Source organism: Notechis scutatus, chromosome 4 (assembly GCF_049901735.1).
Source record: "Notechis scutatus isolate UNSWTSFEM ecotype Mainland chromosome 4, rNotScu1.2, whole genome shotgun sequence".
In the NCBI taxonomy this organism is placed as follows: domain Eukaryota; kingdom Metazoa; phylum Chordata; class Lepidosauria; order Squamata; family Elapidae; genus Notechis; species Notechis scutatus.
The window spans coordinates 124,774,772-124,802,291 of record NC_142012.1 but is presented as its reverse complement, the minus strand read 5'-3'; the positions used below and the strand labels follow the sequence as shown (position 1 = coordinate 124,802,291).

Sequence of the window (27,520 nt, the reverse complement as noted above, 5' to 3'; positions counted from 1 at the left end):
CAAGGTTTTCTGTAGGCAAATAGTTGCCTGTGAAACATATTGCCACATTACTCCTACCTTTAAAAGCATATACTCTGGTCTTTAAGATGTATGGACTTCAACTCCCAAAATTCTAAGAGTTGAGGTCTATATATCTCAAATTTACAAAGGCTGAGAAACATTGCTCAGCATGACTACCTCAGTGGAAAATATGAATTCAAAGGGGAAGAATGTTAATATATTTAAGATGTCAATATATCATCAATTAAATCAACTATTTCTTTAAATCAGCTGTCCACAAACTGATACCCTCTCAGAGGTGTCAAACTGGTGGCCCGTGGGCCAGATGCGTCACATGCAAGCCACGCTCAACCCAGCTCCACAAAGGGAAAAATATGTCATGTGATGACAATGTGATGTGGCGAGTGACATCCGTGCCAGGTGTATTGGGTTCATTTCTAGCCAGTCAATGGCTATATCTCTGGGATTCTGAGCTGAAATCTCAACAGGTCTGAAAGATAACACACTAATGAAGGCTACTCTGTAGTTGGAGAAAATTCAGAAATTATGTGAAATCACCTTTATAGATTAACCCAGGACAGTGTTGCTCAAATGTAAGATAAGAACAGAGTAGCATCCTCTCACGTGTGCTCTTCAGCACTGATATTTGAATACCACATTATTATGAGGTTAATACTATATAATGTAGTAAGACCTAGCCAACTTTGACTGATTTCAATATGCCAAACAGAAATAGTACTTGGAAGGGAAATCATTAGGAAATACCAGGGTTGTAGACTACAATGGAAAGTTGAAAAAATATCCTGGAAAAAGGCAGAATCAAACACATTGTACCAAGTTTGTCTCAAAGGAGAATTTACTTGTTTATATGTGCTTGTGACTAATACAGATTTAAATTGTAGCCTCTGTCCCTGGATTTGTCTTTTTCCTTTTAAAGCTCTTTGAATTGATGGCGATCACTGTCATGTTAGATTATTTTAGAGGTCACATGATTCTGTTTTGGATTAAAATAACCTTTCTCCTTTCTTTTTCTTTTTCCTTTTTCTTTCTTTCTTTCCAACCTGAGCTACTAATATTCAAACACATTTCATCCGTCTGTCTGTCTGTCTATCTATCTAATCTAATTTTTACACTGTCCACCTCACTCAAGTGATTCTGGATGATGGCTATTTACAAATAAATATAAACCATATATGCCAGATGGAAGGTTTTTCGATAACAATCCATTTCACTGCACATTTAACATTTAGTAAGCCATCTTTGCTGCATTTGTGGTTCCCCTGTTTATTCTACTGAGTACAATCCTCCCAGAGTTATTTTAAGAATTGTTTCTCTAGGGTTGCTATATATTATCTCCAAAAGTTATTATATGGATGATGAAATAATGTAAAATGAGTTTGAAAAGCCAGTGAAAGCTTGGTAGATGATATAAATTAGTTGCTCTGCTTGTTTTTGCTTCAGCTGGATTGGAAACCTTACTTATCATAATTGTCCATACAATGCCAAGTAACAGTCTGTAACAGTAATGGACTGGCATCCTGACAGGTCAATAGTAGTTATACCTTAAGAACAAAACAGGACAAGTCAATGGATACAAGTTGTGAAATTGAAAAAAGGAATGGCTTGGTTCCTTGGTTGTTTAGTTTAAATAACAAGCATACTATTACATTATTATACAGTAGAAAGGGAATGCGACAATATATGCTATCTGCTTATTGTCATGTAGTACATCTGTTGCCCAGTTTATGTATTAAACTACTAGGAAGAGGAGGGTTATTGTCTTCCTGGCCAGTGTTTGAAATTGAAAGACCAGTTTTTAAAACCCTACATTCAGACTTGAATCCTGACAGATGGCCTGGAAAACATACCAGTGTGATATCTACAGTTTATCTAGAATTGGATTCTTTTTGTATATAATGTACCATACACATGGTAATTTATGAATAAACATAAAAGCTGAATAACTGGTTTGATTTATCAGTCTTCTATTACTTTTTGTTAGATACTAAGATATGAACAGCCAAAGAACAGAGTGGGAGGGACTATGAACTGCCAGGAGCAAAGCAAGAGGACAAAGGATAGACACAATTTGCTTAAAGTGGCATGGCCATGTTATGTTTATGAAAGGGCCTGTAATGTCATGAGTCCATCACCCTTATATGTTATCTGACCATAATTCATGCAGCTCTACTATACAATATATACTACTGTTTATCCCAGACTTGTGAAGAATTACAGAGTTTAATTTTTATGTGAAATAAAATTATGGGGAACATTGCAGTTCTGTGCAATAATACTTCAGGAAGCTTGGCTTTGTTTTTTGTTTTTGTTTGGCCATTCTTAAAATCCCCTTGGCTTGGAGTTAGCCAAGGTGGCTATTTGATTTCCTAGCTTGGCTAGTTGTATCTCTGCTAGTTTTCTTTGTAAATGTACCAGGCTATTGGCAGGAACTGTTCTATCTATGCTCGTTTACTGAAAGTATATGCTGATATATTCCATGCCTGCTATAATCTTATTCATTAGTCAGAGAAAAGATATTCATTCAGCTGAACAATATGTAACCTGGCAAAATACCTTTATCTTGTTGTTTCTCACTGTTCTTGGGCAGTTCCTGACTGACTCATTGACCCAGCTGTTATTCAATCAGCCCTACTTATCTCAGCACTAAGTACTAGCTAGACCAATGTTTTGGGATTTTATTTACTAGTCAAATTGCATGCTTCGCTATTTCCTTAATTATCCTACACTATTTTTAATTACCTTTGTGGAAGGAAGTTAACTTGGATTTCTTTGCAGATTTCTTTTAAGGGTTGTGTGGGTAACTACACTGATTGTAGTTACCCAGGTAGACCTGAGATGAGTGGGAGCAAGCTAAATGGCCCTCCTCCCTGGCAGCCAAGTACTTCTTAGTCTGGATTTCTTCCTCTACATGAAAGGGAATTGGTGGCAGACTATGTATTGTTTTAAGTCTGCACTTCTGACCTATCTTGCAAGGATCTTGGATAGCAAACAAAGAGGTACTGCATCTTTAGTTACATGAACAGTCTCTTGTATTGCAATTACAGATATCCAATTATAAATAATATGCCATGTGACATTTTTCCTGGGATTTTTTCAAGCTGGTTTTTACAGAATATTTGGGAGATAGCATTTATTTCAGGTATTAATTAAGAGTGTTGTATTTCTGGTTGGTTTTCTTTTATAAATTTTATGCTTCATTGCATGTATATGGCTGATGTATTTCTAGAGAGCATAAAACTTTCTCATGGAGAAAAGACAACTGAATTCCAAATGCTAAATGCTTGGCAAAGTATTTCCTTAATTATTTTTATCTGACTACAAATATATTATACAGTAACACATAGAGTATTTTTATAGAATAATATGCTAGCCAAGTCAAACAACAGTCAGATTATCTACATCAGATCCTTAAAAATAACTGGGACTGATTGGAACTTGGAACATGCTGAAAATATATTGATGCTTACTGCATCTATTATATGAGGAAGGTACATTATTGATAATGTTCGTAGTCCTGCTAGTGGACACAAGGGACTCAGAATACTCCTACTTTGGTCACTTTCTAGTTGGACTATTGCAGAGTATTCTACATGGGGTTGCCCTTGAAGAGAATTCTAGAAACTTTCACTGGTGCAAAATGCAATGGTGTGAGCATTTATGTGTGCTTTGGTGAACACACATTATATCTCTGCTTCAGGAGCTGTACTGGTTTTTTTCCAGGTCCAATTCAAGGTAGTGGTGTTCACCTTTAAAGCCCTTCATAGCATATGACTGAATTATCTGAGGGACTGCCTCTCTCTGATTTCATCTGCCCATTTCACAAATCTAGCAAAGATGGCATGTTATGAATGCCAGGGAGCTACATTTGGTGGGTCCTAAGCAGCAGACCTTTTCTGCTGTTGATGCCTATGCTGTGGAATCTTCTCGCTCAAGGTAAGGCCAGCCTCGTCTCTTTTGAGTTTCTGAAGGTGCCTTAAGACCTGATTATGCCAGTAGGCCTATGTCCAGAGGGAAAGTGAACTAGTGAGATAGCTCCATTATTATTAACATCCTTTCACCTGTTATTTGTTGTTCTGCTTTTCAAGTCTTTTTTATGGTTTTAATAATTTTCATGATTGGTTTTAGGTATTTTGGGACTGTTTAGCTTTGCTATATGCTGTCCACAGTAACTTTGGTGAGATGGGGGAGTATATAAATTGAATAAATAAACACATAAGCTTCCTTATCTTGTTAACTTCAACATAAAGGAACATGCAGTGAAGAAATATATCACAGATTACCACTTAGTAGAAATAGCTCTGAAAGTCTTGAAAAAGAAACTCGGATGTTTTGAGGTTTCTATAACTACAAACATCAGCAATGGTATTCTTATGACATTATAGAAATGGAAGTTGGACTTTTAAAAAGCAGAATAGAAAGAGTATGCTGCTTTTGAAATTTGGCATTAGAGAAACTTCCTGAGAATATCATAGACAGCCAACAAATGGATCAACAAACAAATCAAGTCAGAATTCACACTAGAGGCACAAATAATCTGGTTCAAATTATTCCTTTTTGGACAAATGATTTAAAGATTTGTCTATGTGCTTGTAAGAGCCAACACTGATTTCATGGCAAATAATCAGTCAATAATCAATCCTGTGAACATCATATACGTGAATAGTTCAGTACTTTGTGACCATTGTAGAGGAGCATGGAGATAATCTTAGATATATTCTGTAACAGCCATAGTTGAAAACATCAGCTTAGCTCAGAAAGATAGACATGACAAGGAAGAAACTCAAGCTTACCCTGCCTTGTTTGTATAAGAGGAAAGGAGAAAGAATCCTGACAGGCTTTGAAGATTCCATTATTTCACCTTAAAACAATAAAGTAGAATTCCAGTGGTTTTTGTTTTGTCTGTTCCCAGACTTGGTTTACCTCAAAGGGCTGACACAATCTCCTCTACCAGAAGTCCTCTGAGTCTTCACAGTTGTCCCACCTTCTCCTTTTAGGTATTAGCTTGATAATTCCTGCTGCCACTACCTGTCTTCTAAGAGGTATTTTATTTGGCACCCCTCCTAAGTCTGGTATGTAAAATGCATGTACAGAACTGCACTTGTTGTATGTGTCAGCAGGCAACTTCTTCAAAGCAAAAATATCCAAAAGTCCAATAGTCTAGACTAGAGAACAAGATGATGGTATGGCAAGGGATACAAAGACAGCCCTTTTATTAGAAGTTTCCATGAAGGGACTGGAAAAAGAATTACCAATATTACTGTCAGCCCTATAAAGTAGACCAAACTAAGAAACCAATGCCATGCAGGCCTAAAGCTATTTAAACAATTGTAGTAACAAAATCTGAATGTGCTTCCCTTCCTCCCTCTTTTATCTTCATATGAATTAAGGGGAGGGCCTGATTGAGGCATTTTCGTAAACCATTTTCTTGCCTTGGAGTCAAGGCTCATTTATCTGTTTGTTGCCTTAGTAACAAATATTCCTTCTGTCCTTCAAGGTCATCCTCTATACTCACTGCAGTTACAGTTCACCAAAAGATTCTATACAAGACTTTATATCTTATGAGTGCAGTTTGAAGAATATATAAAAGCTATGTCTACATCCAATTCTGACTTGTATAGAGAGTAAGATACAATTAGATTTAGCTCAGTACAGCAAATAGATACAAAAACTTAGTGCAAAATCCCAGGCTGACGTTTTATCTATTTCTACAAAAACAGCAATTACTTAAAGTTATATATTTCTGTGCTATAATTCCCTGAACTTCTCTACATCTTGGGAACTCCACATAGTTTCTCAAAATTATTATAGATAGAGAAAACTGTATTCTTCATCAATCTCTCAATATGGATTTCTGAAGTTTTGTGTAAGTTTCCAGGGAGACTAGGAAACAAATGAAAGAAAATACAGACATAAACAAAAGATAGTGAGTCAGTTGTCAGCTTATCTCAGTGGCAACTTAGCCCAGGTAGATAGAGATCTGGGAAGAATAATTTCAAATTGCTTAGAGAGTCTGACTTAATTAATTGAATATAAATAAGGCTGGAAATTCTTATAATAACTTCCAAAATTCATTATTTACCTCTGATTATGTTATAGTTGCCTTATTGAAACCTGTGTAGTTCTTGCTCCCTTGACACAACACTTTGTTTTTAAGCAGCTGCACAGGTACTCCTTGACTTACAAACCCTTGCTTAATGACCATTCAAAGTTAGGACAGACTTGAAAAAGTTACTTATGACTTATCCTCAGTTATGACTTCCTCACCAGCCCTGTGGTCTTGTAATTCCATTTCGGTGCTTGGGAACTGGCTTGCATTCAGGACCAGTTGCAGCATCCTGTAGTTTCATGATCACATTTTGTGACTTTTTTGTCATTTTCCAGCAAAAAATGCCCATTGGATAAGCTAGATTTGGACTTATCACCATGTGCTTTATTTAATGACTACATGATTCATGTAACTTCCTTAATGGTGGTGACTTCCTTAAGGACTATTATAAAAACAGTCATAAAATAGAGTACAGTCACATGGTGACCTGACTTACAACCAAAATTTCAGACTCAGTTGTAGTAAGTTGAGGACTACCTGTGTGTTTTTTTACATCCAGCAGAAGGAGGGGCTGCATTCAATCAGATTCTGAAGCTATAGAGGATAGATAGTTCTCATTTGCTGGGATGTGGAGTATAAATCTGAAATTAGCTGTTGGTTAGCAAGCTGGCTTCATTCATAATAACTTGTCTTCTTGAAGTCATCTAAGAGCCATTCTCTCTTTCACTTACCTGGTTAATTAAATTATAAAGGATGTTATCTGTCCAGAGCAAGGATTAGGGATATGACAAAACAACTGCTTAATTTATTCAGTTCCTTGACAGTTATTATTTTCTGCTAATGTAAGTGGGGCAAAATGATACCACAAAGAACATCTATAAATATATTGCTGCAAACTTTGCAAATTTAAGAAGGAAGCTCATGACTGTAAAAACTCAAGTGATGCAGTCATCTATATTTCCAGTCTATAAAAAAGTTGGGAAATGGAAATAGACAACATAAATGATTGAGAGATTTGTTCATTGGAAATAAATTCTGGGATACCCTAATGGGATAAAAATGAGTTGCACTTAACAAGGATTAATAAAAAATATTTCTGGCTGTCCTTGACTATATGCTAGTTTTCAAAATATGAGAAATAAATGAGATTAGCTTAAGCTGTTAGAATAGAAAGGCAAATACATTTTAATATGTATCTTAATGGGTTGATTCCTGTCTGAGAATAGAACAATTGAAAGATGCTATTTGTTAAAAAGAAACAAAAGCAATAGAAAGAGAAGATGAATTGCAATGTATATTTTTTTAAAAAACCAATTCCACTCAGAAATTCTAAAGAATGAATTGGCAAGATCTACTGTGTTAAAATAAGTATAAAAGCAAATAGAGGCAGTATGTTTTTTGGCAAATAAGAGTTGCTCTCTCAGCCAAAGAGATGATGTGGATAACGCCTTCCAAAAGCAAACTGCATATCTTTCAAAGAGGCATAAAATCATATTGATGAATGAAGAAAGAGTTTAATTTCTCTAACATTTACTGAGAGGCAAATTTTGCTAAGCAGGGGCCTCCTAGGAAATTCCTGATTTGTCTCACTGACAAGTTTTCATATCTGAGGAGTGAAGAAAGATACATAAGTCAGGTATTTTTATTTGATACTAAGTAATAGGCAAGATTAAGTTGAGGACATAAAAGTAGCAGGAAGCCTTGACGCACTCAAATAGGAGGTTCCCTTCCTAAAGATGTTAGGTGCAGTGCTATTCAGCATATATCAAACATGCTTGTTGTTTTAGCAGGGGATGAAAGCATGTATAATGGCAGAGTTTACAGTTCTGGAAGGAAGTGATTCTGTGTAATTGAGAATAGAACTACAGTATCAGATTATGGCTGCTAGATAAATTCAGATGACCACCATAATTCTAATCACATGCTGATGTCCATCTGAATTTTTGCTACTTAAATGTAACAGCGTCTCAAATTGAGAAGCTTACTTGATTGCATAGATATTATGGATTTCTCAAAACTTTGGGAAAAAACTAGAAGGTGGCCATAAATTTACAAATACAGAATATAGCAGAAAAACAGGCTGCCACCTTCCTAGTTCAGACAATAGCATTTTCAAGTGCATGGAGCTGAATACGCATGCAATATTTGTATTCATAATGGGCAAAAGTGCATTGGATCTGGGTGTGCACCTTGCCAAACCGCTTGCTGGTTTCTTAAAAGGGCTGTGCCTGTTGCCTCCTTAACTACTTTCTGAACTGAAATGCAATTTTTTCTGAGCTTATGTGACTACTATGTAAGCCCAGGAAAAGTCCTGCCACCTTAAAGAGTTCCCAATAGGTACAGTGAAATAGCTCATGCCTACTTTTCCAAATTCAGTTCCGAACATACCACTAATGCAGGGCTGTCAAAATGCCCATGCCCGGTTTAGAAAAAGGGGGGGGGGAGTTCTGATATATCATGTGATGCTGCCATGACGATGTGAGTTTGACACCCCTGCTCTAATGTTTAACAAGTCTCTTTGTAGAAGCTTGTGATATCATCAGGATAACCAGTGTGTGCCTGGTTGATGCAGATGATCCAAAGTCTGGGGATCAATTGATGCAACATAATTAAATTCTTATTGGGAGAAGAAAAAGTTATGTCATTATTGCTTGTGGTCAGGATTGCAGAAAAGAAAATATTAACAGTATTTATCTTTTACATACCATAGATCTGGGTGAAATTATTTTTTAATTATAAAAATAATTTGAAATTCTATGATTGTTTACATATGCTTTACCAACATTACCCTTTCATTTAAAACTGGTCTTTTCAGTAATAAACTCTTTCAAATGTTTTTTAAACTTAACCCAATTTAACATCATGAGCTAATTTGATTATTTTCCAATCTATTTATTGATTCTAATCTCCTGTCTAAGCTCCCTTTGCAGGTTTTCTGGCAGCTAACATAACCTAAAAGCTTCTAAATTAAAATATAGTATTGTATATTGAAATTCCAATACTGTAATATTAATAAAAATCAACACATTGTTAAAGGACATTATATAGAGATGGTTGGAGAAGATTGCATAAATGGAACAGAGTGAACTGAGATCACCATCTAGTGCAGACATGCTGATTATTTCCAACCTTTTGTACTCTAGGTTCAACAGCTGCAGCTGATTATAGCAAATCCCATTTTCTCACCAGACATAAATGCAATTACATAAGCTTACTACGTAGGCAGCATCTTAATCTCCCTCATGTCCCTATTAAGTTAAAGGATGTTTGGTCAGAATATGCGTGCCTGATTTAGAAATAACATTCCTATCTTAAAGAAGACAACAGCACTTTTTTTTTGAAGAAATCAATTAAAAAAATTCTTATTATGCATGGCTTATTAAAAAAAAGTAAAAAAAATGTTAATGGGCCTTTAAATCATGCATGAAGCCCAGAAAAAAAGGTAAATTGATTGATCTAGGCAAACTCAGAAATGACTTTTTCACCAATGTTTAGGTTAATTTGGCTGAAGGAAACAACAGTTCTTTACTAAAGCTAGCTTGTCAAGAAGGCCAATCTTCATGCTAAATAGATTATAGTACTTATAGCAATTTTAAAGTACCAAGCATGCTGTGTCAAGGTATGATGCTCGTCCTTTTGCAAACATGTTAAAATAATTGAAATAGAGGGGAAGGATATTTTCCCTTCATAGTGTGCCATGGTCCTGACCTTTCTCAGGGAGTGACTGTATTTCTCTGTTAAATATATTTTGAATATAATGTGGCTTTCAGAAACTCTCCCAAGATTATTGTATTCTCCATTTGCTTTACTTGATTTCTAGCTAATATTACTATCTTGGAAGACTATCTCATCTGGCAGTTTTGTTTGTTTGATTGATTATTTCCTCTGTCAGTATGATCATAGTGACAAAAGCAATTTTAGGAAAAAGATTTCTAAAAGGGAAAAATTGGTGTGAAACTATGTAAACTTCCCATATGAACAACTTTATGATTTACTGCCAAGGGTTAAAAATAGATTGATCTAGGAAAAATGGTAGGAGAAAGAGTGTAGAATAATGACTCAGATAATAATTTCAGGTGAAGTTTTTTTCCACTGATGTGGGAAGAGTTACATGTTAGGGCTCTCATTCCTGTGATAATGCTTGGTTTCATTTCCATAGGTACCTTGAGTACACTGTTGTGGGGAATCTTGGAATGAGACCCATATATGAGAAATGAAATTAAAAGGTTGAAGCACTTTCAAGATGGGGGGGGGGCGGCAAGGAGGCATATTCACTCTCCAGACTCCAACATGAGAGGATAGAAGACGAAATAACAATCATTGTTTGGATTTAGATTGCCTTGTTTCCAATAGCTGCAGTAGATAATGTAGTAAGCAGAAGACAATAGTTATAAAACTGAAAAAATGTGCTGTCTCCCTCTGCACGCTCACAATCCAATAAAATGGAGATGTTGCACACTATCTGCTATATTGCATTACGTGTTTCAAATATTTCTAAAATGTGAGTGTTCAGGGGTGCCTGGGCTCTCTGTAACTTTTAATTCTAACCTACAAGCAAGGCAGGAGGTTTGGAAAAAGCTGACATGCAGCCCTGTGTTTCACTGAAAATGAGAACATGAGCTGGCTATTATTATTCAGCTCTGGAACATTGCTGAAAGCAAGGGCTTCACGGATTCTGTTTTGGGGGTTGGCTGCACACATGAATCAGCTTGGAATCCTTACAAATACTAAGTTGTTACCTTATTGGTCTAGTGTGGTAAAGTCCAAAAAAGGAAGTCCTGCGAGCTTTCTACTATCATAATGAAATCAGAGAATTCTGCTGGGTGGTTCAAAACACCCCATTCTGACAGGTTGTACGTGCTGTGTGGGTGATTGTCAGGCTCACCATAGAACAGTCGAGAACATATTGAAATCTGATTATTTTTGTTTGCATTTTATTTAAACATAGAAACTTCCACAGCATACTATCCTGAAACAAAATGCTGAGGAAGAACTACCCTAATATACAACTAGAGCACAGCTGATATATGGCTAGTTTATGATTTTTCAGAGAAGCAACACAATGAGATAAAATTTGTAAAGATGTGACAACCAGGAAAGAATCTAAATATTATTCTCAATTTAAAAAATAATGGTCTTCAGAAGATAAGCACATTTTAGACCACCCATGATTTTTTTGCAGTGTTTAGGTCATGAAAGCAATTTGGGATATAGGCTGGTACACAAGAGTGTGCATGGTTTTCTGTCATGTAATATAGTATCGGATTATGTATTTGTTCCATTTCAACATCTGAAAGAACAGCAAGCATATTCAGGTGTTGCATTTTACAGTACAATAAACCCTAGGTAAATTTTAGATACAGATTTGAATAGACAAAATTTGCATCCGTTCAGCAGTATAAAATAACACACTTGTCCATTATTTGAAGAGTCTGGATAGTGGTTGCTGCTTCCTCTGAAAGGATTATGTTTCTGGGCACACTTTATGTTTCAATTCCAGGTGGAGGAAAGGGAGATCAGACAGATGAATTAGTGGAATAATGGGTTGGCAGTTATAGACTCAAGGAAGATTTGAGTTAACAGGCAATACTTATCCCCTCAATAGTCCATTAAATTAAGATTCTGTTGTTGCTACAAGTGGATAAATACTTCTTTATTGTATTGTTATCATTCACAGTACATATCAATATCCTGCGTTATTTATCCCTTCAATGCTTATCTCCTTCCCTAAATCAGTGATGAAGGCAGTAGCACAGGGGTGTCACACTCATGTTGTCACAGCGTCGTCACATGACTATTGGGACTTTTTTCCCCCTTCGCTAAACCGGGCGTAGGCATGGCCAGCGCGTGACACATCCTGCCCGCAGTTCAGGAGTTTGACAGCCCTGCAAATAACTTTTGAAAAATGTTATGAGCAAAACTGCATGACTTGTCCATGTAGTCAGCAAGAGGCATAAACATTCACAAATCCGTGAAAATTGTGGTTTCCAGTGCAAGTCTGACCATTTATTCATTCATACTTGTTAAATGTAGCTTAAAATAGATTATTCCAGAGGTTGGTCAGTCCCTAGTACATCCACCAGATTGGCCAAAGCAGCATTGATCCTGTAATTATTCTTAAAATTACTTGTAATAAATCCAAATTATCTGCTTCTTCCAGAACTGTTTGCAGTTGAGAACTCTTTGTGTTTTTCTCCAATGATGGTGACCTTAATAACCTATTTCTGAGGGATCCAGTATGGGCTACTAAAGAAGAGGTCTAACAATTGCCTCCTTTAAATAAGGAATCATTGTAGGACAAATCTTTAGGATATTAACGAACATGTCTCTAACAAAGACAAGTTGAACAAGGATTCAGAGGACAAATAGTGGAGCACACCTTTTCAAGTAACCAGTGTATGTCCGTGGGATTTCCCAACTGAAATCAATTAGTCTAACTATAGTAGAAGCGTTACTAGATACCCTATAGCTGACTCTATATCATCACTTTGAAGCTTTGAAGTTTCTGTACAGTAGTAAGGTTTTGGAGGACTTACTTGAGGAAGAGGTTGCTGAGTCATCAAAGACAAATGAATTTTACACCTACTATTTTAGACATTTTAGCAGTTAATTAATCTTAGAAAAGCTTTACAGGCAAGCCAAACAATCCATGCACCAATGTAATGTTTTCAAACTGTGGAAATTTCCAGAAGTATGAAGTTCAACTCCTAGAACAATCTCTTCTCCGAAGCACCTGAGGGCAGGATAATAAGTAACAGATGGAAACTTAGTAAGGAGAGAAGCAACCTAGAACTAAGGAAAAATTTCCTGGCAGTTCAAACAATTACTCAATAGAATGACTTGCCTCCAGAAATTATGGGTGCTCCAACGCTGAAGATTTTAAAGTAGAGGTTGGACAACCATTTGTCTGAAATGGTATAGGAGTTTTCTGTCTGAGTGGGGATTTGGGCTAGAAGATCTCCAAGCAGGGGTGGGTTTCTACCGGTTCTGTCCACCTCTGTAGAACCGGTAGCACTGAAGAGCAGCAGACAGAACCGGTTCTATGTCTGCTGATGTTTTTGCCCACCTGCCCACCCGGGCTCTTACCTGATCTTTATTTCCTGATTTTTGAACTTCAGCTGCCCAACGAGGCACAGCTGCAGTTTAAAAAAGCAAGAAAAGAGGGCTGTTTCAAAGGCTGCTTCTCTGCATGCAGCATGCTGATGACTGCTAATGACGATTTATGATGATTTACAGGCGAAAGGCTCACAGCATGGCAGGGAAGCTCGTAAATCCCAAACCGGTAGTTAACCCTTTCATATCCCACCCCTGTCTCCAAGGTCTCCTTCCAACTCTATTATTCTTTTTTTTTATTGGTTTTTAAAACAAACATAAACAAACAAAACATAAAAACATCAAGCCATCTTCCATATATATACATACAGAGTGCCGGTTGGTTGTAAACCAACTCTATTATTCTGTTATTCTGAATCCTGGGAAATATCATTTGGTTCTAATTTTCAAAATCACAATTGTCCAGAATTCCTTGAAATACAAAACTGTCTATAAATTTAATCAAGTAATCAAGTAATAGTAATTTCACTATAGCTGAAAATGTTGCTCAAAATTGGTAAGCTTGTGGTCTCTGTTTCAAAATGTCATCAGTCCACCTGCTGTATATGCACAACATGAATGAAGCTTTATATAACGATTCCTTCAAAAAGAAGGAAAATCTTCCGACTTCATGAATTTGGCAACATGTTCCCAAGATCTGTTTTGCTTTCCACTCTTGAGCTGCTATGTTGGGGCATTCTTTGTACAGCTGTATAACAACTTTCATCTGCTGCCCTACAATACACACTTGTCCTAATTTGTAATTCCTTCTTTAAAAAAAACAAAAAACCCAGATCCCTTGTTCCTTATTACTTGGAATAAAATATCAGCAAGAGGAAAGTTCATGGTAATGGCAAACTTTAGGAGACCCCACTTCTAAGCCTCAGGAGACAAATACATAGAAAAGATATAGGTGAGGGGGCATTCCTGCCAATGTGTAGCCAATCAAAGGAGTTGCACAGATAAAAGTATACAAGGCGAACTGGACTTCAACACCGGACTGTTAGAAGCTGAAAATTGTGGAGCAGCAGAGCTCAGACAGAGTTCAAATTCATGGTGGAATAAATAGAAATCTGCTCTCCAGAAATGGTTAGCAGCTGATACAGGTAGTCCTCAACTTATAAACACAATTGAGCCCAAAATTTCTGTTGCCAGAAATTTTATTTTACTTTATTTTATTAAGTGAGTTTTGCCCCATTTTGTGACCTTTCTTGCCACAGTTGTTAAGTGAATCACTGCAGCTGGTAAGTTAGTAACCTGGTTGTTTAGTGAATCTGGCTTTCCTATTAACTTTACCCGTCAGAAAGTCGAAAAAGGTAATCACATGAACTTGGGACACAGCAGCGGTCATAAATATGAACCAGTTGCCAAACATCTGAATTATGGTCACATGACCATGGGGATGCTGGAAAAGTCGTAACTGAAAAATAGTCATAAGTCATTTTTTAGTGCTGTTGTAACTTGGAATGGTCACTAAACGAACTGTTGTACGTCAAAGACTACCTGTACTTGCCAATGGGCAAACTGGCATGCAGGTATGCCATTGGTATCATCTGAAACCACCATTTGACTTTGTGGAATAATGTAATCCATTTGAATATAAATGTTATGTTTTAAGCAATTATTTAGCAATCATTAGCAGCAAATAGTACATGAGATAGTTTCTGTATTGTATCTGTGGTTACGTTTGAAGAGGAAGTTGGTTAGGTAAAACTAAATCAACCTCTGGTTTGACATTTAGCAATTACATTTAGCAGGTATAACTTAGTGACTCGAGTCAATTTTAAAATGTTGCCATTTTAAAATTTGTTTGTAACCAATTACATTTATATCTTTTATCTCCTTGTTGCTTAATTATGAGTATGGCCTATTTCCTGTGTGTCAGGATGTTGCCCATGGAACGTGGCTCAACATGTCCATGTGTGCTTGACCTGTCTTTGCAAACCTTGTAACAAAGTGTTTAGAGACTGAAGAACTCCAATGTCCTGCCCCAGGAGGCAAAATGAACCTCATCTTGAGATGGGAGGGGGGGAAAGTTCAAATTGCAAATGGAATGGAACCAGACTTCCCTCTTTTTATCTGATAGCTTGCAATAAGTTGTTCCAATGGCCTATTTTCTATGAAGATGGTACTCTTGTTCAGAAAAAAATACTTACAGATATTGACCTTGGTGGCTTGTTTGAAATTGTTATTATTAACTGATACTTTTGGTTTGGAATTTATTTATTTAGCAAACTTATATAGCTATCCATCTCACTGAATGTGACTTTGAGTGGCATATAACTAACAACAATTAAAACAATATTTTAATGTATGGTTTTACCTTATTTTATTTATTAAATTTATTTGCCACCTATCTCTTTCTGAAGTGACTCTGGGTAGTTTATAGCATTAAAAGTGTTTAAATCATAAAAGATAAATATTTCTAAAACAATTAAAAAAAACCTTTTATAAAAATATAGTTGCCATTAATACAACTAAAAATAAATACAAATATGAAAACCAACATTGCAGGAGAATGACAGCATGTAAATACAGTACGCCATCTCACAGGTCCCCCCATTGACCCACCAAATTGTAAGCATATTCCAGAAGGCTAGCAGGGTTGGGACCAACCTCATCTTGGGGAGAATGAGGTTCCAGAGGGCAGGAGCCATAGCAAAAAACAAAGAAACAAACAAAACCTCATTTCTTTAGTAGCATCAACATCACATAGAATTCCTTAGCAGATGGGACCTACAACATGTTCCTCTTGCTGGACCTGAAGAGATGGGTAGATGCAGTCCTTCAAGCCTGTGGAAACATAGACTGTAAAAGTTAGCACTGATAACTATCCATGCAGACACACAGAGTTGTATGCTATTATATTAAACAGAATTATATGGGCCACACCAAAGTAGATTTTTCTGTACATATAATCCTGATGTTTCCTCAGTTGTAAATAGTGGCTACCATGTAACTTCATTTATTTATAATATGTTTTTCCCAAACTTCCTATACATTATCAAAGAAGGCTTTGGAGAGTTTTGTACCATTTCTTTTGTATTGTGTATCTAATAAATTAAGGATTTCCCCATTAATTTAGGAGAAGGGTTACAAATAATATTACCTTAGTTTGTTTGCATGTAATATAATGCTCAGCAGGGGAGACAAGAAAGGAAGTAGGTGAAGGGTCAAAGAAGAAAGTAGTATATGGTTGCCTCATTGTATGAATTAGACTCAGTCATAGGCTGTGTAAGGGAGGAGCAATTTCTAACTTTATTCAGGCCGAGAGGTAACCTTTGAGTGATATGGTGGAGCAATGTTTTAAAATGGACTGGGTCTAAGTGAAAATCTGGGTAGTTAATATAATTAGTGTTATAACTACAATATATTAAGTACAACCCTCTACACTTAATTATTTTCCTGTTCTTTTAGTTATGTGTCAGAATGTTGCCATCTGTCAGAAATGCTCTGAAGCTGTATTTAAACTTTGAGGAGCATAAGTTGTGTACTATTGCTCTGGGGTTAAGTTAAAAGCTTCAGAGAGAGCTTTTTAAATCGGGGAAACTGAATCAGATAAACCATTCATATATGCTGAGGGAATTCTAAGTATATCAGAAAACAAGAGAAAATGGATAGGTTTGCTTCAGTTTATAGGTGATATTTGAAGACTGGAAGCTAAAACTCCAGGAGCAAAGAAATGAACAGGATATATTTACCGTATTTGCCGGCGTATAAGACGACTGGGCGTATAAGACGACCCCCCAACATTTCCACTCAAAATATAGAGTTTGTTATATACTCGCCGTATAAGACTACCCCCTCTTCCACACACCTTCCACTTTTGCACTTTTTTTTTTTTTGACGCACTTTTCTGCTTTGGACAATTTTGAAATGAGCTAATCCAATTTTGAACCAAGAATATGCAAATAGCTATGGAGTTTAGAAATGAGTTTTTAAAATATTTTTCATTGCTTACCATTAAGCGTAAAATATGTTGTAAATAAAATGAGAACACAGGAAACGTTCTCTTCTCAATACAGCTGATCTCTCTCTCTCTCTCTCTCACACACACACCAAAAACCCGGACACTGAAAAGGCTGCCAAGGAACAGTATATTCAATGCCTTCTCTTTAATCAAGAAACAAGGAATTCCTTAGAATCTTTTTTTTCCCCCAAGTGGCCCTCTTTAAAAAAAAAATGGAGGTAACACTTTCATTCAAAAAGTCTTCCAGTATCTGGAGTCGCTCAGACATATTGAAGTGAGGCAGGAGAGTAAGTGAAATTTGAAATGATCCAGCTACCGTTTTCTTCCCCTCCCGCCCGAAGGCCATTATCTCCACGTCAAAGCGAACGAGGGGAGGCAAAGAAGCCAAACACGCTAAAAGGATCTCTTTATTTTCCTACACAAGGTCACACCTACTTTTCCGCATTCAAAGGACAACCTCTCCTCACCACCACCACACACACACACACACCCCAATACCCGCAAACAATGTTCTGGGCATTAATCACCATTGCTACATTAACCTGGTAAATTTATACCCTGCCTCCCCAGTGTTGCTTTGACGGCAGGATTTCACACAGCGGGCGCTCGCTCGCTCTCTTCTCCGCTCTCCCACCGTTTGCACATGTTGGAAGCACCGTAAAACCTGATAACCCACCCGGGGCTCCCCATCCTTAACCTACAGCCGCCCGCATGCAAAACCTGCGTGCAAAAAGAAAAAAAGAAAAAGAAAAGTACGCCGCACGTGAGGATCTTGAATCCTCTCCTCCCCACACCGCTAAGGAAGGAAGAGGGGGAAAGGTTGTGCAGCGCGTGGCGAGTGACACCCGCCACACACACACACACACACACACACACACACACCCGCTCCCCCAGCCTCCTCCCGGCTGCAACTCAAGCTCGAAGTTGGAGTCGAGTCCTCCCGGCGTATAAGGCGACCCCCCCACTTGGAGGCATGTTTTTCAGGGCAAAAAAGTCGTCTTATACGCCGGCAAATACGGTAGATAAAAAAGCTACAAAATAAAGGGACAAATAAATAATGGATTTTAACAATAAAGACAATTCGTATTACCCATGAACTAACTAAAACCAATTGAAAGATTTTTGGAAGAAGTTTGTATGATCTGTGCAAAAAAGAAACTTTATTATATTGTTGGTAAAGAGCCAGTCACATCTAAGTGTCACAGGATGAGACAAAGATCAGAAATCTCAGATGAGAAAAGATTTCAATAATCTGTCGAGGAGAGAGATTTCTTGGATATAGAATGGAATTTTCTCCAAGGGGAAAGAGAAAAGTTTTTGTTATGTTTGCAAGGGAGACTTGTCACAGAAGAGAGAGAAGTGGAGTGAAACATCAGACCAAAGCTGTATACCTGTTCTGTGGGATATATAATAATATTAATGGATAAGGAAAAACAAAATGGTCCCTCTGTCTTTTGGCTGATTATACGTAAATCCTACATGACTGGTCCATGATACAAATCCTTCAGTCTCAGATGAATAATTCATACTGAGTGAGAATAGTAAATTTGCCAGGATTCTCATCAGGCAAGGAGGCAGGTTAGGCATAGGAAGACTGTTGCTGCAGCATCGGTTTTTGTCAGATCTTAGGCTGGGACAGATACAAAAGATTCCACTGCTGAATTAGCTAGTTAATTTTTAGGCTAACTGATTCATTTGAATCAAAATTTGATTTTGATATTGGAACAAGGTTTTGGTGGCATAAACCATAGCCAGCAGGGTTGCAAGAATATCAATAGCTTTTTTTAAAGTTCAGAGTCAGAGTGTAAGTTCACCCCCTGCAATGTTGGAAAAAGGAGTACATACCGTATTTGCCGGCGTATAAGACGACTGGGCGTATAAGACGACCCCCAACATTTCCACTCAAAATATAGAGTTTGTTATATACTCGCCGTATAAGACGACCCCCCACTTGGAGGCATGTTTTCAGGGCAAAAAAGTCATACGCCGGCAAATACGGTAAGTTGTAACACTTGGGGTATTCTGGATATAATTCTTGATTGACACCCCCACCCCTTTCCCCAAACTTACAAAGCCACCAAAATGCTTTAGAGAGGCAGCTTCGCCTTTCTCAGGCTGGCACTCAATTCCTCTCCCTTTCTTTGTGACAGCCCCGCGTGCGTGCATCGGGACTCCAAGGGTGGGGGATAGACAGCTGCCAACTCTCTCTCTCTCTCTCTCTCTCTCTCTCTCTCTCTCTCTCTCTCTCTCTCTCTCTGTGTGTGTGTGTGTGTGTGGTGTGGAGGGTAATTCCGGCTATCTCTGGCCTCCGCTCGGTTTTAAAGTCACTTGGCCGGTTCCCAAGTCGCAGCGCTGGCCGGGAGACGCGGCGCCGGGTGGCAGCTCGGTGCAGGGAGGCGGATCTTTCTCTCTTAAGTGAGGAGGGGACAAGAGGAGGGGTGGGACGGGACGGGGTGGGAGGAGGTCCCTCGCCTTCTTCCACCGCTCACCGGACCCTTTTCTTCCCAAGGGGACCCTGGAAAGCAGCTCGGGAGCCGGGTGGCCCTGCCCAGCAGGGTCCCATCAGGAACTTCCCGAGGAAACCCCCTGCCCCAAGCACAGCCCTCCCGGTCTTTCAAAGAGGGAGGGAGAAGCGGGAGGAGCAAATTGCCGCCCCCGCCCCGCTGCCCAGAAGGAGGGCGCCACAGTCCACCCCCACCACCTTCTCCCTCCCACTCCCGGGCCATTACGCGGCTCGGGGCTGGCTGGGCGACGGCTCGGGGCTGGCTGGGCGACGGCCCGCCAGAGACCCTCCCGCTCCACCCCCACCCCACTTCCAGATTGGCCTCGCAAGCGCCCGAGCCGGGCGGAGGGTGGGGGTGGGTGGGGAGGAGGAGGAAGAGAGACTCCGGCTGGGCTTGAAGGGGCTTCGCAACTTGCGAAGCCCGCCCCATCGCTCTTGCACCGGTGACAACGTATTTACCGGCGTATAAGACGACCCCCCCACTTGGAGGCATGTTTTTCAGGGCAAAAAAGTCTTCTTATACGCCGGCAAATACGGTAAATGTTGCTACCAGACTTCATGCAAATATCTGTTGTCTAAAACCTCCACTCTTCATTCAGTAATTTAAAGATTCACATGGCTAGGTAAATTTTATTTTAAAGTGTTTGTTTTATTTTATAGCATTTCTTGCAGAGAAGGAAGAAGTTGTATGTATCCTGCGTTAACAGCAGTTGAGGCCTCTATATATGTTGCTCTGTGTAGTTTAAAACCTTGGTTTTTTTTCTTCCTCCCATCTTTCCAAACCAGTGTCTTTTCTCATGGTCATGGGAGGGAGGTACAACTGAGATATGTTATATACAGTTCTGTCTCAACTGAGAATCTTGGTTCCTACCATGCCAGTTTCAGTTCTTTAATAACCCAGAAATAGAAACCAGGAATAGCTGGAGAACAAGGGCTTCTTTAATAAGGGCTATAGGTAGTTTTATATATGTTGTTAATGTAAATAAATTAATAATTTAACAGAAAATCTCAGGCCATGTTATAAAGAATAAATAGATGGGATGGTTTGTAGGTTGACACAATCATAAAAAAGCGGACCACATTAAAACAACAGTTAACACCACTTAGCAGTGGTGAATTTAATGGAGTTATATTACGTGGGTTAACCACTTGATTTTCATAAGTGGATTACTTATTTCATAAAACAGAGAAGACAGAAAGTTTTGAAAGGGCCAGGATCTCTGAAGGCTATTTCAAGGCTGTTGGCATTGTGTTTTGTATAAGAATGACTTAAATGATGCATCTGGAAGTCACTATTTTGCCTCTCTTCAGAATAGGCATTAACACAGTGGGAGTGTCTCCAGATGGAAGGAATGTGCTTGGTATTGATGTGGTGAATGGGCGCATTGTCAGGCTGAATTACCCTGGCTCATAAAGAATTCTTGTCTGTAACCCCCCGATGACATTTTGCCAGAAATAAGCTATCAACTTACTGCCAACACAAATAAAAGCTGGGATTCCTTGGTAAGCACAAAGCTTCTATGTGCTCATTTCCGGCCCGTGTGAACCCTTCTGAGAAAGGATAGATGGATGGTTCAGCTCCTGGTTATTCCTTCACACAGCTTAAAATGACAGATCTTCCACACTCTTAACATGGAAAATCAACAAGAGATCATTTCTAATAAAGTTTGAATTCTTTATCAATGACATCTGCTCTTCATATATTCAAAAGTTGACATTTATGGCTTTTCATGAGAGCAAGAAAATCAATATTTTATTCATTTTACATTTGACCTTTTAGACACTACTTCTCCTACATGGGTCCAGGCCTACAAAATAAAAACAAAATGAAAGCTTTTATGTAATCCAAAGCAAATTGTCTCGTACTCTGTAAAAAAAAGGGGGGGGGGCTTTAGCATCATGGAGAAAAAGAAGTCAATGCATGAATACTCTGTGGTGGGATCATGGGCTACAGACCTAAACATTTCCAACTGGGGTTCATCCTTATGACAATATCTTAAAGCTTCAGATGATCTTGAAAGAGATTGTTGTATTCTCTGTATTTTTAATAAATTTTAAAATACTTAACATTTTCTCCAACAAAATGCAACAGAATCTCAAACTTAATAAAAGCAAACAGGCAGTCCTCAAAATTGCTTTTAAAAGCAGGACTGAATATTCTCAATGTAACATTTTTGTAGGAGCAAATCCAGAATTTATATTTCCAATATTTATGTGCGATGGTGATCAACATTTTAATTTTAAGGCTTTAAGAATCTTTTTATACTTTAAAAGCACTCTTATGCTTGCTGTATTGATATGAGTAGTATTCAAGTCTTAGTGACCATATTGATAGATTATTTTCCCCCTAGGATGAGCCGTTCTCAACCTGGCTTTCAAATTATCCAATAGTGAACCTCATCCCTGCTGTAATTGCTATAATTGAGTTCATCCACTTTGTTGCTAAATCTTTCTTCCTTTTCTCCTTTCTCATCATTACAGATTTCTCCTGAGACATAGAGCAGAGCAGAGCAGAACAGAATATTATTCCGGTGACTGACCAATAAAAATACAGTCAATAACATGAATAACACAAAACTATTGTGTTGTGTGGTTGAACTATTATCAACCATACTCTGATTTCTTTTGAGATCATACTAATCTTTTGCTTTTTACTAAAGATTTTCAGAGGGTCACTTTTTGACATATTGTGTCCAACATACAATATTTAGGCCTGGGCATTTTTGGTCTCAAGTAAAAATTCAGAGTCAATATTCTTTTTATTCTGCTTCTACAATGTTCAGCTTTTGCTTCCAAGAGTGTCATGGAGAAAACACAATTTTCTCCAATTGCCTGCACCATTCTGATCTTTGTAGATATAGACACCCAGCATCTGAATAACTTTTCCAAGATCTTAATGGTGATTTATCAAGAGCTTATTTGTGGGGCTTATTTTTTTTTAATAAAGTTTTATTGAGTTTTAACAAAACAAATAAAACATCTTATTTGAGTACAGCATAGTTCTGGGTTATCATATTTCCATACAGACACAATTTCATATGCATATTCATCTTATATATTCAACTTCATATCTTATTACTCTTTTTCCAACTTCTCACTATTTCTCCCTTTACTTCTCTTAATTTTCTTTTATGGTTATCTCATTTTCTTCTTATTTAATTGTATTTCTTTTACCTAAATTTCTATATCTTTTTATTCATTATACTTATACTTTCGTCTGTCTTGTTTACAATTTTATTATGTTCTCTTCCAACATTCTTAAAAAGCAAAATTCCCTCTATGATTGCCAATCGGAGTGCAACACCTTTAAGTCTTATTGTTATTATCATATGAAATTTCATTAAACATTAAATTTGAGCATTCTAAAATTATAACATTCAAATTTCTAATATCTATTTGAATTGCTTTCCTCTTTGTCTTCCTCCTTATCTTATCCTGTCGGGTTCTTCTTTGAGGTGGCCATTTCTGACCACCGCTGCAACCACCTTCGGGAAAGGGAGTTTAGACCAGCCAAGGAGGAGAGATGCGGCTCCCCTCCACTAGGCTAGCAATCTCCCCCCTCTTCACCACCTCTACGGGGTGGCTTCAGCCCCGAATCCAAAGGATCGGGGCGCTCCAGTGGCAAGCACAGATCGAAATCGTGCACGATCGTAGATTTCGGTCTGTCGCTGAGGAAACCCAAACCGGAAGCAGAGTCTGTGGGGCTTATTTTTTGATTGCTGGTTCTTAAAAGGCAGAAGCTGTCTTCAATATCTTCATTGTCAGTTCTAAGTCTGATTGCTGTAACTATTGTCATGAGTTTGATCTTATTTATATTTAATCGTAATCCCATTATATCACTGTGCACTTTGGCTTTCATTACTAGGGAATGAAGAGCGATATATCAATATAAATCGTACTAACATGAAATTTACTGCCATTGTTGATCTCATTCTTGTCTCTAGTGCATCAGCTATAACACACTACTGAATGGTGTTGGCCTGATTTTGCACATCCAGCATGTGATAAGCAAATTGGGGGGCTTTACAGACATTCCTATTCTTCACATCAACCAATGTGAAAAGCATCTGCCAATTACAGAATTGCATCAGGAATGGGTGAGTCATCTCTAGGATTCTTCCATTACTCTTCTCCAAAGGGAATATTTTTCTGAGTCAGAAAGGAACTCAGAAAAGAATGGCACTTAGGATTTCTCCTCTTTCTTTCTTCTATTAAAAAGGCAATACCTGCCACCTTCCAGATTCCTTTCAATTCTCTTTGGCTAAGAGAGGGTTAGTTTCCATCATTTCATTGTTTCAGTAGTTCAATCTTCCACCAATTTGGTAAGGGCTCCTGAATTAAAGTATTTGCTGTACAGCAGACTTCCCCAACCTTTTTGGCTTTGTGGACTGGGGCGGGTGGGAATGGTTCCACGCTCAGCAGGCAAGTGTGTGCATACGGTTCCATTTGTACACCTGCCACTTATGAAAATGGAACGTGGGATATGCACTCACTTGCACGAGAGGAGAGGTGCCTGCATACAAGCACATGCACTTTCACAACCCGGCTTTAAAAGGCTCAAGGCCACATAGTGGACCGTGGTCTGGAGACTGGGGGCTCCTGCTGTACAGTCCAGCTTTCTAAGTAGACTAGTAATTCTGATAGGCACTTTGGTGTCCATCATTTTAAGGGGATCTCAGTAGACGGGTGGCAGGCAAGAGTTGCTGGCAACTGAAGGTGGCAGGGCAACAATAGATAAAATTGCCAATGAGCACTTCTCTGATCCCACATGCCACTGATCAGTTGGCTTCATATTGATATAAATGGGTGGCAAAATATAACAGATTTTATAGAACATTTATTTATTTATTTATTTGTAACCATCAAACAAAAATTAGTGTTTATTTCTCTTTTATCTTATGAGGATCTTATAAAAAAAAAACCAAATTGTCAATACCAGTTTAAACTTCTTTAATAGCAGAATAGCACAAAATTTTGCCACTTGTGGGTTGGAGGTGAAACCAGGACAACATCATGATGACATGTAAAAAAAGATGTTGCCAGATGTAGATTGATAGGAAAATGAACTTGGAGAAAGAATCCAGAGTCCGTTGTAGAAATAGCAGATGCAGAAGAAACATAAGAGTAATTTCAAAGAGAGGGACTTTGACTCCCCCACCCCTGAAATCTCTGGAATATAAGAAAGAGCAAAGGGAAAACACCTTTACTGAGATATAGCCCATCTCAGGATAGTTCTAATCTTCCTGTAGAGCCTGTTTCCTGAGCTGGTCTATTATGAAGGGCTGACAGCAGCACACAATGCATGGTAATTAGGTTAAATCCCAGAGGGGTGTTAAATTTCACCAAAAACACTGCTTGGTGCGGAGAAGAAACAAGCAAATATATGTATGTTCCCTATATGTGGAAATATACCTTTTTTTCCTTTGCCGTATTGTTTCTGTGCTCAGCTTATTGTTTTCAATTGTCAAGAATTTTCAATATCCATAAAGTGATTGTATTTTCTGAACAATACAAATTCTAGAAATTAGTGTATTTCAGCAAATATTTGTTGACATCTTATAAACATTTTTCTTGCTTTGCAAGAACATTTGGAATCTCAGGGACTAACATTATCTTTCAACTGCCTTTTGAATAAAAGTTTAAGAATGAGTACTTGTAAATGATCTATGCTTAGATAGATAGAATAGATTATAGAAAGAAGAGAATTATATTGTAATTATAAAGTAAGAAATAACTTTATAATTGTATTTATAAATGCTGCGAAGAAGATCAGCAGCTACTTTGTAGCTTTTTTCTTTTCTATTTTCTTTTTCTTTTTTTCTTCTTGTATTTTTAGCTTTTCCTTTGATTTCTTCTTTTTCTTTTTCTTTGTGTTAGCTTTTATCATCTTTTTAAAAAGTGCTAAAATTATATTAATAAATTAATATTCTAGACTTTGCTGCAAGTGTTTATTCCTCTTTTTCCTGATGAGGATCTTGTAAAAAAAGGCACAAACCTAGATTTTTTTTAAATAAAAAGCAGTCACATATAAAATAAGAAAAAGCAACATTAAAAAAGTAACAGCAATAAATAATATATATTGTACCAAATTATACATATATTTCCACCCCTTAAACTTTAAATAAGCAATCCTGTACATTAATTTATAGCACTGAATAAAATCCTACAGAAAGTTAATCTTCTGGTGTTAGATGTAGGATTTCAGCTTTAAAGCAATTACTTGACAGAAAACTTTAGCCCTTTTCTGGGATTATCCCATCCTTCCTCCTCCTCCTCCTCCTCCTCCTCCTCCTCTTCCTCCTCCTCTTCCTCCTATCACAAAATACAAAAACTTGCAAATTGAAATAGAATGACTGTGGTAGAAGAAAGCAAAGATAATACCAATGGTAATAGGTGCCTTGGGTTCAATCCCAAAACATCTGGAGCACCACTTGAACACCTTCAACCACCATCAGTCTGTTGCAGAAGACACCTTTACTTGGTACAACTTACATCCTGTAATAATACCTTTCACACCATCAAACAACAACATCTGCCTATCCCCGGTCCTTGGGAAGACTCGATAAAAATGCCAACCCAGTCTGACTGATTGTGCAGCCAACACAACAATAAATTAAAAATTGTATACATAAACATAAAATTTGTATATATATCATAAATTGTTTGGAGGTGGGAGCAGAGGAAACAAATATTTTACAGTAGCGATAAAATATGAGTGCCTATTTTCTGGTACTAAAAAAGGCCAGAATCAGTCACAGCCAGCCCAAATCCTAAAATATCTCAGTTAAAGAAGTTAAAGAAACAAGCTTACAATATGCCACACTGCTTAAAATAAAGAGGCTTGGAAAGACAGCTGTGGAAGGAAAACATGGGCAACTTTATTTTTTGAACTGTATTAATTGATTTTAAGAACAAATGACAGAAACATTTCATATTCTTAAAACAATTAGTTAATTAGTTAAAAACAATTAGATAAAACAAACTCCAGAAAATTATTTCCTCTAGCAAAACATGTGTTAATATCCTATAAATCAAAATTATTTTCTTCTCTACTGATGAGGTTCAATGGAGGTAGATAGAAGATTTAAAATCCCCCATCTAAGTGAAGGAGGCCAAACCATAATCCTTATCCCATTGGATTTCTACATTCATTAACCATGATTAAATAGTATTTCATTCCTCATTTTAAAATATCCATTAGGTGGCTATTGTCATTACAGTTTGTTTTTATATTAACTTTGGAACATTAAGGTTCTTTGATCTCTAACCTAAAACTTTGGAGTCTGAATTCTGTTTTCTTATCTTTACTAGAATTTCTAACGCAAAAGCAGTTGTTATATTCTATTGTACAAGATCTTGAACTTTGATATTTTGAGCTTTAGTGATGTCAGAAAAGTTGGCATCAAAGTGGGAAAGGGAAATAATTTTCTCCACCTTTAAGCTAGAACAGCTAAAAAGATTGAAATGTGTGTACATATTAACATGAAATCAACCTAGGAATAGTAAAGTGGCAACTTCATGAAAGGAACAAATGTCTAAATATGGCTCAAAAACATTGCGTTTATGGAATAAACATCAGTCGCTAAACAACATTTTGACAAAATTCCAACCATTTCAAACTGCTGGCAACAGTATAGTGAAGTCTAAGCCAGGAAAAAGGCCAGAAATAATTCGTTTTGGAATTTTAGATCTCCAGCTGCATTGATCCCGGAATAGATATGCAGAAATCCAAAATAAAGCAGAGGCAGCTGTGATTGTCCCTCTGTTAAGTGGTGAGTGACAGTAAATGCCTGTGGTGCTAGACTTCAGAAACAATGGAATTGCTTTTGACAGTGCTTTTCAACCTTGTTAGCTTTCAGATGTGTGGACTTCAACTCCTAGAATTCCC

The 27,520-nt window shown here is 37.6% G+C and overlaps 2 protein-coding genes across 7 annotated transcripts in view; both read left to right on the top strand.

Annotated features, from left to right (window-relative positions):
* Positions 1-27,520, top strand: part of DNMBP (dynamin binding protein) — a 224,312-nt gene that overhangs the window by 80,553 nt on the left and 116,239 nt on the right. The gene's annotated exons all lie outside the window — the stretch shown is intronic.
* The window catches only part of ENTPD1 (ectonucleoside triphosphate diphosphohydrolase 1), a 62,192-nt gene that overhangs the window by 12,210 nt on the left and 22,462 nt on the right, over positions 1-27,520 (top strand). For 2 of the 6 annotated variants that reach the window (XM_087964773.1, XM_026678673.2), the window contains one exon: positions 23,577-23,729. The exons of 1 other annotated variant lie outside the window; for it this stretch is intronic. In XM_087964773.1, the coding sequence (XP_087820899.1) occupies positions 23,726-23,729 (4 nt within the window). In that variant the 5' untranslated portion in view covers positions 23,577-23,725. Of the gene's footprint in view, positions 1-3,741; positions 3,955-20,943; positions 21,136-23,576; positions 23,730-27,359; positions 27,405-27,520 lie in introns of those variants that run through there. 3 more of the 6 variants (XM_087964775.1, XM_087964774.1, XM_087964776.1) reach the window with 3 other exon arrangements.